We start from the raw sequence: 15,393 nt of genomic DNA, 5'->3' as shown, positions 1-15,393 counted from the left end.
CGCATCTAGATTTAAAGGGGATTATCCCACGACGAGGAGAATGAAGACAATCAGATACTATCCCACAGATGTCTGTAGAAGTTTAAGAGGTTGCCATTGGCCCTGCCATCAACAAACTTCGCGATGCACCCGTGATTTCACATTTGCCCACCACCACACACTCTCTGCCAAGCACAAAAGACTGGCAATTATTTATCACTATTGGCAGGACACCAGGACCAGGCTTTAATTTAGTACAACCGATATTGGTTTTCTTTTCCTTCTCCTGACAGCAATTCCAAAGAGAGTCAAAATAAGACTGGATCCCAGCGTGGTGGGTAAGGTATAGGCACATCATAAAGAGCTCTGTAAGAAACATTATGGGGTTGCCTCTGATTTTTTTCACAAACAAATAATGGCAAAGCTATACATTAAACCATTTCTAAACACACGGGATGTAGGGTGAAAGACAGGAGGGTTTGTATCGTAGATGAGAACTGGACACAGGATGTTACGTGACTCACACCTTGCTCCTCTGCATTCCTGATTTGTCGAATGGAACATTAGGATGGGGACCAGGTTGCAAAAATTGATACTGGGATAAAGTATTTTCCTACTTCATGCGCCCAGTGAGAGCCAGCCTGGATCTGGGGACTGAAGGCTGGTGCCGGGTTAGTCCCCTCTGCCGGTGGCTGCCAGTGTGGAATTCCAGCTGGCTCCGAGGGGCCGGCTGCCAAGCTCGGCTGGAACTAACTGGCAACTCTGCAGGCAGTTCCATTGGCTCATGTAAGTGCTAAGCGGAGAAATAATATGAATCAACTATACCTAAATGAGGTGGTTTGCAACCAAAAAGGAGAAATAAAAAGAAGAATACACTCAAAGGTGTCTGCTCCTCTGGGTTCTTACAGCAAATAGCCAGGGCACGTATCCATAAATGCAGCTGGAGTCTAATTTCAGGCTTATCTTAAATAGTAGCGCATTCACGGATTTCGCTGGCATTATTCCCAATTTACATTCCAGCACATTGTCCCATCTCCATTCCCTGCCTCCCTCCAGGAGCGGAGTTCCCAGAGGTCCAGGGCTCCCGAAACCTCTACAGAGGCTGCGTGGCTTGGTCCGTCCTGTCCCTACACCTGGGGAACGGATGCTCGCCTGAAGCACAGGCTGAGACCCAGGGGGATCACGGCCCCAGGGCAGAGCTGCTTTTACAGAGCGGAGGAGAGGAAAGAACGTATTTGTCCCTAAAGCTGGCAATTTAAAGCAGTCTCTCTGCTGATGGATAGCCTATCTTTTTGTACAAGCAGTGCTACAAGACCAAGGTGAAGCACATTTGTGCAATGCTTCAGAATTATCCGTGTTAGAAAGCACCTCTATATATAAAATATTGCTATTACTATTAGCCTCTAAAGTAGGTTTCATCCTGCAGAGATGCAACCTTAATAAATCTGAAGATGATTTTAAAATGTAAACAGTGTGTCGGAATATTCAGTACTCAAATTCTTCCTCCGATTGCTGGAAAGGTACGAGTCCAGGAGAAAAGCAGAATAAATCTTAAAGCTGTAATGAAAGCAAGTTAACTTCATACCTCTTCCCAGTCTTATTGCTAACCACGGCACAACTAGTAACTTGGGGGACTAGACGTGTTTCCATCGCAACATGTGTTACTGCATGAGGACATCAGACTTTGAACGCTGTATTTTTTCTGAATCATGGCAACAGGATGCCCTGCGCGGAGCTTACCAGTATTCTCTTATTTGTTCGGCACTTCTCTGTTTGCAGCCAGAGTGACCTTTCTGGAAGCACGGAACGGTCAGCTGGTTAACATATAAAATATTGAGAAGGTCAAAGTGTGTCTTAGATGACCACGTTTCACATTAAAATTCAAATACATCGCTGTTACCATGTAGTGCAATGAGAACATGCAACAGCACAGAACAGTGGTTTTGTGACAAAGGTATAAATATAATCATTTCCCAATATTCTGTGATATGTGAAATCTTCTAGCCATACTTTCAGAATGTGACATTTTAAATAGCACTTCTACTTCCAGAGGCATCTGATTTCCACAGTCACCAAAGTGAGGGCTTTTACATTTCCATTTTCTATTGGGAATATTCCCACTGGGTGCTTCTGTCACCAACTTGCAGGTGAAAAGGGAACGTTACGCATTGAACTTGTTCTGGGTAACGTTTTAGGGAGTTAAAATAAATACTTGAAAATGCGTGTCGGAGAACCTTCCTTACATTGCACGCCAGAAACAAGCAGCATCTTTCGCACCGGGGGGTGAGGGGAGCCGCTACCCGGGGGACAGGCCGAGGTGGAGCAGAGCCAGTCCCGTCCGACTGAACGGGGAATGGGGGGAACAGGCTGCAGACGGGCAGGGCAAGAGGGATAAGGGGGGAGGCTTCAAAAAGGGGACGTATTTGATCAGTAGGAGTCTTTTTCCTAATTCTTATAGAAGGACAATATAAAAGTGCTTTTTTTTCATTCTTAAATCCCACACTTTCATGTACTCTATATTACCATTGCATATTTATGGACGGGTTTCCATGTCTGCCTGGCTGCTTTGCCTGTCAACTCACAACAGCTCAGATCTCCTGAGAGAATAAATTTCATTGATCCTAATATATACAGTTATGAATATAGTTTTTAGCGATATTAGCATCAGAGAACATCTGTTTACTTTGAGTTAATCAAGACTAATATTTTATCTTCTGTCTGGCTACAACACCCACCTATATGAAGCATTCTGCTTCAGTTGTAAAGATGGAATCCTTAAGTAACATAATATTAAGCACATACCATATTTTTGACAGGGTTTTATCAGGTACTGTATGATTAAGACCGACTGATTTGCCTCACAGTTGATCCCATCTCAGCGTCCTGAAATAACTCAGGATAGACGGTAGAGAACCCAGAGGCGTGCAGTGGTACAGACAGATCAGCGTGGCACCCTGGACACTTTCCAGCGATGGAGAGAGAAGTTGAGTCATACTTGGAACTTTCCTCCAACTCTTTATTTCAACAAAAACTACGGCACAAGGCAAATGAGGGCAGACAGGGAACTCTTGTGGCCCCCTAACCCATTTTCCCTCACGTGGTCCTCGCCACACTTATGCAGAATGCTATTAATTCCTCCACGTAGGTACCCATCATTAATACGGGCAATCTGGATGTACGATATCAAAGCCTTAAATTCTTGCTCTTGGAAAACACGTCTGTTTTGATCTTTCTATGCAGCCAACCAGTAAAAATGTTGCACATATTTTCTGCACCTATCCAAAGAAATTTATCTTTCACACCCTACTTCATGCCATATGTTGGAAGCTGAAAGAATGAAGGATTTAGCTGTCAGTCTCTGAAGGCAGCACAGGCCCTCTTCCAACTGCACACAGCGTCAGATCTGAAAGTATGACATTTCACTTTAGCTTCTGTCAGCACTATCTGCAGTGTATCACTGGTGCACTGTTGAAAATATTCTTGATAGGCAGCTCATATGCGCTGGATAAAGTGCTCATTAATCTTGCCTTTAAAGTACTGAGAAGTTGGGTGGCAAAATTCTTAAGTGAACGCGCTCGGCTCCCGCACAGAATGGATGTTCCCACTGCACTCCCCAGCCAACAAAGGGAGGCTTCAAAAAGCCGCCTGCGAAGTGATTTCGGCTCTGTTTGTTTGCTCTAGGTACGCTGGGTTTCCTTGCAGAAAACCTCCCTCCTCCCGGTCGGTTTTGTGCTGGCAGCGAGGCACAGCCCTGCAGCGAGGGGAGCGATGCTGCCAAGGCACGGCCCCCGGCGGGGGCTGGCTGGGGACGGGCTCCGCGCCCCCGCATCCTCTGCGGGGCACCCACGGCCCGCCACGGGCCTTGGGACACAGCCCTGCCTCCCCACGACCGGAGTTAATCCTCTCACCGACACAGAGCAGGTGCGTTTTGAAAGAACGATTTTGAACCCCCTCAAGAAATAAACGCACGGGGTGTTTTTTAACAACTGCTCTTCCCCCATGCTGGAATACTTTAGTATTTAGCAAGAATAGTTCAGTCTGCAAGAACCTGGTTCTCTGACAAATATTTTAAAAATGTTTCCACAAAACAAGGACACTTCATGAAACATTTAATGAAAATATGGATTTTTGCTTGTTTTTAATCCCTTCCCTATTAATAAAAGATTGGTTTTTTAAAAGATTCACTATTTATTTTTCTCCCTCTGCAACCTAATACAGTAGAAACAGACAGCAGGTTAGGCATTTGCCAACAGCAACAAGAAAACAATAAAATGAAACAGAACAATATTTTTTTTAGCTCCCCCTGCCCCTCCCTAAAACTTCCTAGGCAGAAAATGTATGGTAAGAAATTCATTCTGACAGGGGACCATCAATCACTTCTGGTGATGATCCTCCGATTTCTGATTATTGTTCACCTATGTTATGCTTATACCAGCATTCATATAAGAGAACTGATTTCACAGTAGAACGTACTAAATACTTTACTAATAGCTGAAATCCTGCATTTCATAATAACGTCAAACCCATGTTTTGGTTGGAGTCTTCCAGTGCAATTCTATGAGGAATAAAAAGCCAAAGCAGAAAACAAAATCTCAGAGAGACAAAGCTCTCCCTTTTCAAGATAGATTTACACTGTAAGCGATACCCATAATAAAATGATTGAATGCCATTTATTTTAGCTTTATTAATCTTTGTAGTGTGCAAATATTCCTGCACTAGGTAGCCACGCTGGTTACACCCTGACGTACCCACTGACCAAGCACCACACCAGGCAATGACAGTAACCTGCAACGATCAGCTCCAGCCGAGCCTGGCGAAGCCTCAAAACCTCTGAATTTCAAACCAAGCTGGTAGGAAAGTGGCTGCACCAACTCCCTGTCTACCTGAGGCCCGGCAGGAGAGATGCGGGAAGACGTTCTTTGATTCATTCACACGGAAGTATGAATGAATCAAAGACCTCACCCAGAAACGTTCCTCAGGCTCCATTCATGCTCGTGAAACAGAAGCACGGGCTCAGCATCCCACTCTCACTAACGCCCATGCCTTATTTTCCCATGGTAAAGCACGTTTTGGTGTACATTCTGACTGTCCACATTTATTACCACGTAAGAATGTCTACACCATGATTTCGGATGCATGTAAAATCCTAAAGCACGTACACTTTACTAGGGAGCCTCTCTCAGTAATAACATTCAGCCACAAACTCTAACAGCTTAGTGTTAACTACCCTCTGCCAATATCTTAACATATATATCCTTCACAACCCATCTGCTTTGGAAAAATCTGGCAGAGAAGATCTGGCAGTGCCTATGAGCTATGCCCTACGGCGCACGGAGGATAGGGGGAATAAACCACGGCCAGCAGGTTCTCCAACAAAAACGTCCTGTCCCCCGTGCGAGCTGACTGACAGCTCAAGCGTTGTAGCCGTGCTGTGGCTGCACCAGGAGAGAGAACATCTCCAAGTCTTTGCTGAAAAACACCCTGTCTTACTTCCCATCTTCCCGTAACAACTGCTGGGTCCCAAGACCATATGGCAAGAATAATCAGTGGGCTACTAATGCTGTCGAGAGTGCATTAGTAAAGGGGGACGTACACGTGCCAGAAACACCTCCCTTGGAATCCCACTGCAACAAGTTTGGAAATGAGCCACAAAGACCCCGAATCTGTTGCTCACCACTAGCTTGAGAGAGGAGGCACACAAGGTCTGCAGACGACCACCTGCTCCGTGAAGCTCCTCAGGATGGAGCTTCGCCTGACTCGTCAGCTGGGGGATGACGGGGAAGGAAGCGTGGCATTTCAGGAAAACCAACCAGAAAGGACCACGCCGGTTAGAAAGAACGCTTTAAGCAACAGAAACACCTGCTAAGTCAATGTCAAGTTACCACCCAAAGGACAATACTTGTATTTTCTGCCATGCCCCAGGACGCATGAGGCTCAGCCCAAGCCGTGGGTGCGTACATGGGAAGCAACACGTGAGACCTCGCAGTACGTCTGCCTCCTGACGTACTAAGTCCAGAGACTGTCTGGAATTGGAGTCTTGAACAAATAAGGCTTAACTTAGCCCCGGTGAAACTAATAAGAAACTTTGTACAAAATGCCTTTTAAGTAAAACCTACTGAAGCTTTAGACCTCCATATTAAGTCTTCAAACACTCCATCTTACAAAGGTCAAGCATCCAAACAAGAACTCGACTGATGTACAAATCTAATGAGAGATGCTCGCATACACTCAGTGTGTGTGTGCCAGAACGACTCTTCTGTGCATCAAACTGCCACCCGCACAAAGAGAGTCCCCGAAATGATCACAGTCCATAGGCACACAGCTGTGCACGGGTTTCTACCTGCAAATTTGCACAAACTTGCACGCATACCTTATAAAAAAGCAGAGCTTAAAGAAATGTGCTCAGCAGACACTGCTTTGCCCATGGCATCTAGTTTTGGTTCTACTCAAATAACAGAGAGGGGGGTAACAAGCCAGATCTTGCCCCGAAAGGACAAAACAGCAGGAGATCACTGAGGAGTTCTTCAGAAAGGCACCTATATGGTCCGAGCCCACCTGGGGGGTCTGACTTGCCTGAGACAATTTAATTGTACCACACAAACTAAACAGCTCTCTGTCATGTCAAAGCGTGTAGCTTCACTTATCAGCACCTAAGCCTTTTTTGGTGAAGCAGAACTGAAGTGTTTATGTGAAAGCTGCTTATGTGGCCAGCCACTCGAGAGTTCTCACTTTAAAGTACCATGAAATAGGCACACTATTACGGGAATTAGGGACATTTCTCAACAGAGGGCCAGCTGGCAATCACAGGACACCCGGCTTCATCTGGAACGTGACTGACTTCGCACATCTCGCCCTGACCAACCGCACGTCGGGATAAACCCGGAGCATGTTGAAGGTTTACCTCCAGAGGTACCTCATCTCTGCTGGAGCCACGGATCGGCAACGGCGCAACACCAGGAGGAGAAACTCTCCTCTGTAAAGGCCATAAGAGACCCCCGGCAGTGCCTGGGAAAGGGAGAGCGTCAGAGGCAGGGATGTCACAGCGATCCTGGGATGCTGGGGAATGTTTCACAAAGCTGTACTTGATACTGTCTCATGTTTTCGATTCACTATTTTACTTAGTAGACACATCTGGAAGCGTTAAGATTTTCCTCTGTGAAATTTAACTTGCAGAGAAGACTCTCTTCTGACACATTACAAATTTCAATCAAAAAGTTATAACTTGCTGAAGTGCCACGTACAGTTTCCTATTGACCCCGCAGTGGCTAGCGCCACGATCTGTTACAGGGGAGACTCAGTTACGTTTATTTCCCTGAGGAAGTATTCATACTACCACAAAAGGGAAAGCTGGCTTGAAAAACTCTGGAAGGACCCAAAGTATAAATGTCCCCTGATAAAAGTTGCCATGAAGCATTTTGACTTCATAGAAACAAAACTTTACAGAAGGAATACTGACGTATTTCCAGTTGAAATTTTTCAGACACACAACTGCAAGAGAAATTTCCCTTCCTTTTTCAGGCGTGAAATTCCAGAATTTCTCCCACAATGGATATTTCCCATTTTACTGTGCTCCTGCCTGAGCCTCAGTCTGCCGTCAATTCAGTGGAAATGCTCAAATCCAGTATATTCCTATGGAGAATTCTGCATATGTGTTAGAAAATGCGTATCAGCAATGGCGATTTCCACCTCAGTACACACCTACTGACAAAGCACAGTTTCCCAGGCCCTTCCAGTCACTCGGCTACACAGCCAGTGAGTAAATAAGGAAAAATCCCTCAGTATCTTGGAGAAGGCAAAATCTCTGAGTTATTTGGTATCTGCAGCCTCCCCACGGCAAAGGCACAAATGCAGCTGGACGCGCACACTGGGCACCGAGCAAGGACCCTCTTTCCTCTGCACTCCAAGGTGTTGCTGTGACTGTGAGACCATTTGAAGCATCCCGATACATCTCCACCTGCCCATCCCAGCAGCTCGAAGCGTTCAGCCAGAGGCACTTTGGGTATTTACCCCTCTCTGAACTCCGCGTGCTCCAGCTCCACCCTTACTGGTACACCACAGGCTCGTTTTGCGTTATGACTAACCACAAACCTAGCAGTGAATACAGTACAGACCCACTATTTAAAATGTTTGGCGTTATTTGTCATTTCTGTTGGTTTTCCTATGAATTTCTTTCCAGAATGTGGTGGATATATTAATGATGGGGAAAGCTGCTGTTTTAACAGCAATAGAGTATCCCAATAACACTTTTGTTTCCAAGTATTTTCATGTCAAGACTACAATTTCAGGCAATTAAGCGTTTCACCATCCCTGGGAAACAAGTAATTATTGTCACTCCCATCTAACAGACTGAGGATCTGGCACACACCAGTTGCTGACTAAAACAGAAACCGGAGCCGGGATGTCGGGAGGTGCTGCAGACGGAGTGCGGGAGCCGTTCGCAGAACACTGCACCCTGCCCGGGTCATTTATCCTGACCCCAGGAACTGCAGATCAGCTCCAAGCAGTTTCATGCTGTCTTTTGTTTATCAAGCAGGGTACTTCGAAGCTGTGAATGCTTCTCAGCCATTTAAATGCCATATTTTCCCTTGAAGCTCCTCGGTAAATTCTTAGTGTCAGTGACATCTTGTGGCAATGAACTCTTCGCTACAGCATATGGCAAACGCCGGCAGGAGAGGGACCGGCAGCCATCCTGCCTGCTGGTCCCTCGGGTACCGGTCTGGCCCAGCGCGGAGCCAAACCCCGCGCAGCCAGAGCCTACAGCCCCTTTCGGGATACGACCCCTTCTACCAAGGTCTGCCCAAGTGAAAACCTACAGGGTTATTCCAAACCCAGAAACTAGACATCATTTTTCAGATTTCCTGTCCTTTGTACTGCTTGAATGCTCGGGCTTCTGAAGTCCGTATGATTCATCCCGAGAGCTTTCCGGCTCAGTATGCAAATTTGGCATAAAATACATTTAAACAAATTGTTTGAGTTCATAAGGACTCAAATAATTTTGTTTTCTCTTTTCCTCGTTCTTTCTTTTGTAGAATAAAAAGGGATTAGTGCATGTCCAGCTATCTAAACGGAACCCTTTTAGGAAAAAATGTTGACAAAGGAGAATGTATATTTTTATAGCTCTGAAATCCATGCAGAAAATAAGTATTTCTAAGATAAATACCGCAACTTCATAACTTCAAAAAGTATTTGATGAAACAAAATCAATTTTATTTAGCTGCATTTCATTTCCTTCTGTTCTAATACTTCCTTTTTTAGACTTTCTTCTGTCAGTTCGTGTTGTTGGTCTAGTGAGTATTAAAAAACCCACTGAAAAGTCCATGGCTGGATACACAGTCTGCTTAAACAAGTGGAATCTTCTTTACTCTCAGCAAATCTGAGGTCAAGCCCTTTGACAGTCTTAAACAGAAGGGTATTTTTGCATTATGGCTGTTTCTCAAACACTTGCAACGTTCAGCTTATTTACACATCTTTGCACACATCAGCACACGCTGTCAGTGGGAATTCTCTATCTCGGTGCTGTTATTAAGCAAACTTCCATACAGGTTACTTGCATGGGATTTTAAAAGTTGGGAGAAAGAAGGAACCTGGAAGAAGAGAAGCAAGGGAAGCGCAGCAAACTAGAACTGGGAGATTAGCTACATTCAAACCACCAAAAGGTCACAATAAATGATGTGTGTCTGAAACACATATCTGATTTCATCCTTCTGAATGCAGAGTCTTGTGAAGTACACAGACATACAACAACTCGCCTTTTATAGCCTAAGGAGAAAAAATTTAGGAAAAGCAGAAATTTTAAGAGGCAACGGCAAGGCAATAGGAAATTCCAAGTATCTCTCAGTCTCTTCAGTTTGGAAAACTGTCTGAACGGTCTGCTCCGGGCCTAACACAGATTTCAGGCACTGGAAATCCCACTACTACATGCGAGAAGGAGGTGTTTAAAGTTGCTCATTTCTCACTGCAGGCGTGTCTCAAAGCAAACAGCGAATGTTCTGGAAAAAACACTGGACAAAACCAAAATTTTTGTCAACTGCTATTTAAACACTTGTTCAAACTCCTGCCTACTCTCCCGATAATTGCTTCCCATTTAGATCAGTAATTAAAAAGCAATTGTGCTATTTTACATGTGTTACCATCAATTTACTCTTCCACTGCATATCTGAAAAAATGCAAAATGAAAGCACTTGAGCCTGGATTTAGACAGTCTAAATTCCACTTGAGTTCCTGCACCTAATGTTTCCAATTAGCGAGGTGTCTGTGCAGACCCAGCAACCGGGAATCAGGAGGCAAAGAGCCCGAAGCCATCTGAATCTGGGCCTCCCTGCAAGCACCTTGCTGCAAAAACACACCCTGATCTGCAAGGGCTTGAATCTGCAGACGGGTTTCTGGGCTGGGGCACTGCTTCCATGCACTGCTTCAGTCAAGGTTAGTTCATTGATTGCATTTAAAGACAGGTTATTGACAGGTTTATGTCATAAACCGGGTAGCAACACTTAAAAAGAAATAATCTGTCCATAACCCTGATCCATAACTTCCCTATGGCATTTATGTAATGCTCAGTCCTTCAACTGGCTCAAAGAAGGCTGCACTGAAGTTGTAAAGTACGGCTTTAGTAAGGACTCTTGTGGAAGAAAACCTTAAGAATGGGACTTTTCCTATGAGGAACAGGTATCTGAACTAGATAAGGAAGGGTTTCTGAGCACGGAGGGACGTGTCTCATCTGTGCTTATCAGTGAACATGACGGAATGGAATCTATACCCTGAAGGGCTCCTATTTCATGACAGGTGGAAGATGGAATGTTGGTAACAGGAATCAGGAAGTCCCATGCTTTCAGAAAGCCAAAACTCTGTAGACATCTGTCACTAAGAACTGGGTTTGTTTCCATACCAGATCACGTCTCTTCTGCATGTGTTTGTTCTTAAATAATACAGCACCGGTTGTAAAATCCACATACCTCCACAGCTGGGTGACGGCCCTCCGTATTTGTGCGAACCAGGGTTACTAAAACAAAATGGGCTGACGACATCTGTGGCCTTTGGAAATGTGTTTTGGAACATCAGCACGGACAGAACATCAGCAAGAAGTCAGGATGTCTGCAAACAGCGTGGACCAGAGCAACTCAGGAATGTGCCAGAGCAGGAACCTGGGCATCCACAGGCTGCTGGGAGAACACTATGAATGCATTAACTCTTCTTTTGTTACTCATTTTGATCAAGAGGGACGCAGCAAGGACGGCATTCCATTTGCTCACAGACAATAGTCAAGATTTGACCAGTGCAGCAATGGCTAAGACAAACACAAAGCACACGTGTGATGGATGGAAGAGCAGTGTCATCACCTGAAGACTGCTGAAACCCATGAAGTCACCTGCAAAGCCTTCCAGGAAGAACTCAGACTCCACGGTCAATGCAAGTGTGTTGGATTGGCTCAGTCACCTTCAAGAAGGCAAATCACTGTAATTCCCTTTCAAGGCAAAACAATTTCAAACTCACTTTCTCAAAGTTAGGCACCTAAGCACAAGTGGCCTTATTTCCAACAGTAGCAAGCACTGAGGCTCTCAAAAAGATGAATGGGAGCTGTGATTGCTCACCACTGCTGACAATCAGGTGGCTTGTGGTTAAGTGTCTACATCTGCAAAAGAAAAAAGCTGGCTCAAAGGCTTCATTTTTACTGCAAGTGCACGCGGGGGTATTTGAGTGCAGCCAACAGTCTGAGCGCCTTCCTTGCAAAGTCTTGCAACCTCCAGCAAAAAATGCTAAAAGCATCGCGTGGGTAATGCTCCTTTTCTCAATTTGCAGTTGTACCTTCCTAAATATTTTAAAAGTTTGACATCAGTTGCAGGCACAGGTACCCAAGAAACGTGTGCCTTCTGCAGTGCGGGTTCCCCCGGGAGCCCGCCATCAGGCAGCGCTGTGCTTAGACTGAAGGGAATACTGCTGACTGAAGCCCATTTGCTGCAAAGGATGGACAAGAAACTAAAAATTTCTTTAAATAAATTCTTTTAAGTTGCATCCATTAGGCTGGAGCTCACTTAGGCTGTATATTCTTGCCGTGTTTGCGGTGGGGCTGTGACTTGCCAGATACGCTTAATAAATCTTTCCCCCATTTAGTCCATTTATTTTAAGAATCAGCTGCTCAGTAAAACACAGAGAAGGGTCACTTCTCACCAGGAAAACAGAATCAGCACTCCTTGCCCCGAGATCCTGTCCTTCATGCAAAGAAAAGAGTGCCCATAAATCTACAATGGTGGATCTCAACAGCTGAAATGGGATTTATTTGGATGCCTTCCACACACTGCAGCTATATTTCATAACCACTTACAGTGCTCACTAAATTTTGACATGGCTGTTCTTGCAAACATACTCTTTTCACGGGGGGGATACTTAACTGTACACCTTCTACCCACTCAAGAAGTATCAGACTGACTACCTTACAAGCAAGATCTGAAATCTGTTGCTACTGCGCCATAACTCTTCTTGAAAAGGTGTTTCAAGTTCTAAGCACGATGACAATTCAGAAATATTTAAAAACACAACCTAGACCCATTCTTTGCATTCTCGACAGGATCTCAGTTATCATTCGATCTCCCTGTTCACCGTCACATTTTCTGCTTCTAAACAGACAGGGAATGTCCTGACATCTAAATCAAGTTAAGGAAGAAGGAAATAAATTTTTCTCATTTAAAAATCTTTTTTTTGGGGGGAGGAAAAATACAAAATCATTTCATCACCGAAAGCACAACGCACCGGTTCAAAGCCTGACCTCAAGGAAAGTAAGAAAGAAGAAAGTGAATATTGAGAAGGGTGTCAGCTACTATACCTAGGAGAGAAGGAATTAAATTAATGAAGAGAAATTAAGCCTGAATATTAAGATGGGGAGGAATTTGTCACAGAGAGGCTTCTTCCTCTTAATGCAGCACAACACAACGACGTATGCTTTTTGCCTTGTGGAGAGGTTTACGTGCGTACCAGACGCCTGACTTCCTAAGGCTTTGGAAAAGAACCGGGTGCCCTAACCGTCCTCTACGCCTCTGGACGCTCTCTCCTCAGACCCTAACTAATCCTTATTCATTTCACTTCGTCCATTTCCAGGCTGGAAACGAAGCACTCAAGTGCTCTGCGCGAGATTATGGGATGATGTTGTGGAAGCAAAGCTGAAGCCCCACCACGTGGAACATTTCAAGGCCCACTATCCTGATGAACGCAGGAGAGCGACCAACCAGTCCCACTCCGCGGGGCAGGCTGGCGAGAGCAATCCACCACCTCCTCCCCGTTCCTCTTTCTCCCAACCAGAAATCCAGTTGTGTAATGACAAACCCGCAGTTTCAAAACAGAGCTGCAGCTTCTGTGCAAACTCAGATTTTTCCTAAAGGGAGTCTTTTCATGCTCAAAGTACAACAGACACTCATGTAACTACGAACCACCATTTTAATTTTTCTTTTTGCCTCATCAAGTACTTAGTGAGCAGAAGGTACTACCTGTGATAAATGCTACCTGTCAAGACTTTACTTTGATCATGCTTCAAGAAGGAAGGATTTCCAAATCATTTGCTTGGAAATTTTTAATTCTTAAGTGGGTTGTTTGTTTGCCTCAAAGGAAGCACTAACCTATTTTACATTGTCAAAAGTCTATTTTTAAACAAAGTTTTCCTTTGTACTTTAAACATTCCCTAAAAATACTTCTTAGGCTCATTTTGTAAAATTAAAACGAAGTAGATGTTTAAACTATCATCTGATTCAGCAGCCCTGTCGCTGTGCTTACCCAGCGCCTGTGGAAGGATCAAATCTGGCCAATGGCTCTGTTCACCTGAATTAGGGTGTTGAGTTAATACTGTCATTTGTCATGGCACCGAAGTCCCTCTAACTGTGTCAAATCGCAAACAGGAGAGATTCCTAGTTTTGCTGAAAATTCTTTTAAAAGTCACAAGCAGAGCATAAGTATTACAGCCCTCTCACTAGCCCTTCCTATGGTTTATATTTAGTGTCAAAAATAAAATGAGGAGGCTTGGTGTGGGAGGTGGTATAAAAGGTCACCTCTAGAGCTTACAGAAAGGATTTGCCTTGCTTCGCTAAGCCCCAGACACCGCACTTCAATTTTACCGGTTAAATTTGACTTTGCAGGACTGGGCGGGAGGGCTGCGATTTATACAGCGCAGTCAGCAGAATCCCCCGAGCGATGCATCACGGCCGAGCAGCGGCAGGAGCTCCCCAGGCTCGGCCCCGCGCAAGGAAACTGCGCCAGAGAAAAACCAAAGCAGCCTGTTTTTCCTGTATGATGGAAGATTTGGAACTACACTGATATTCGGAGCCGTCATGCTCTAAATGACTGGTAGCCTTTTTATGGAAGAAGACAAAAAAATAGCCAGGATGTTGTTATCATCTACATATCACCTGTTAACAGAGGGGTCCTAGCACTAATATTACCTATTTTAATCAACAGTAAAAGCAGCAGCAGGAGAGTGATTCTCCTGGCAATGGAGACTTCGCTTTCTGCATTTGGAGGATGCTCTTTTCCACTCCTTCATGTCACGTCTGAGGGAATTATTCACAGCAAACACAGCAGCCAGACCCCTTTGTTTTGCACTTGCTGTTCTTAAGACTCGAGAATTTCATTAAAATCCTTTCATGTTAAAAAAAGGAAAATCTTGGAGGAAGGAAAAAATAAAGCTTTTCCCCCCATTTTATTTACAGACACTGCTAAGCCTCCTTAAGCTACTTTTGACTCGCTGTCTCATACCCCGACAAAGCAGATGTGAGGAAGGCAGATATATAACAGTACAGCACGCACAGCAGGGCTGCCAACTGTCAATAAATTTATGAACAGTTTGTAGATCTACAGGAGTTTTGTGAAAATTCTTATTCTTTCAGTAAAAACTGGCAAGCTCTCCTGCATCTTGGCAAAAAAATATATAAAATTACAATTTGAGAACATAGCAGTCTACTTCTACCTGGAAAAAAAAAAAAAAAACCCAAACCATAACCCTGATGTTGCTGGATCAGATCATTCCTGCATGGAGCTCCCTTTCAAATCCCTCTGATGTTGGAATGGATAACGGAGTTGCTGATGTTTAAAAGTAATTGGCAAATGAATTCTGCAGGATACCAAATATTGTGCAACAGAACGTGAATGCTGTTTAGTTAACCACTAAAATAGAAATACTTTGTTTCAGAAATAACTTACTGACATTGGAGTTTTAAAAATAACCACAAAGAATTACTTTTATGAAAAATCACATGGGATATTTCCCTTTCTGCCCCAAAACTGGGTAGGTTGATATTCAAATGCTAATCTGCACGAACAGCTCCGAGCTCCGGTTTCACTGAGCAACTCGAATGTGCAAAATCTGTGCTTCCAAAATGTAAAGGCTGTACTGAAACCGTTTTGCATAACTGGCTTAATATGCATGAAATTATAGGG

The 15,393-nt window shown here is 44.3% G+C and overlaps 1 protein-coding gene across 4 annotated transcripts in view; it reads right to left on the bottom strand.

The window, feature by feature from the left end:
• CDH4 (cadherin 4) overlaps positions 1–15,393 on the bottom strand; it is a 455,155-nt gene that overhangs the window by 212,437 nt on the left and 227,325 nt on the right. Inside the window, exon 1 of one of the 4 annotated variants that reach the window (XM_074604742.1) lies at positions 10,932–11,052. The exons of the other annotated variants lie outside the window; for them this stretch is intronic. Coding sequence (XP_074460843.1) covers positions 10,932–11,034 — 103 coding nt within the window. The 5' untranslated portion in view covers positions 11,035–11,052. Of the gene's footprint in view, positions 1–10,931; positions 11,053–15,393 lie in introns of those variants that run through there. 4 annotated transcript variants of the gene reach the window in all.

This window comes from Larus michahellis, chromosome 12 (genome assembly GCF_964199755.1).
Source record: "Larus michahellis chromosome 12, bLarMic1.1, whole genome shotgun sequence".
Lineage (NCBI taxonomy): Eukaryota > Metazoa > Chordata > Aves > Charadriiformes > Laridae > Larus > Larus michahellis.
Note: the sequence above shows the minus strand (reverse complement) of the source record. Positions and strands in the feature narration are given on the sequence as shown.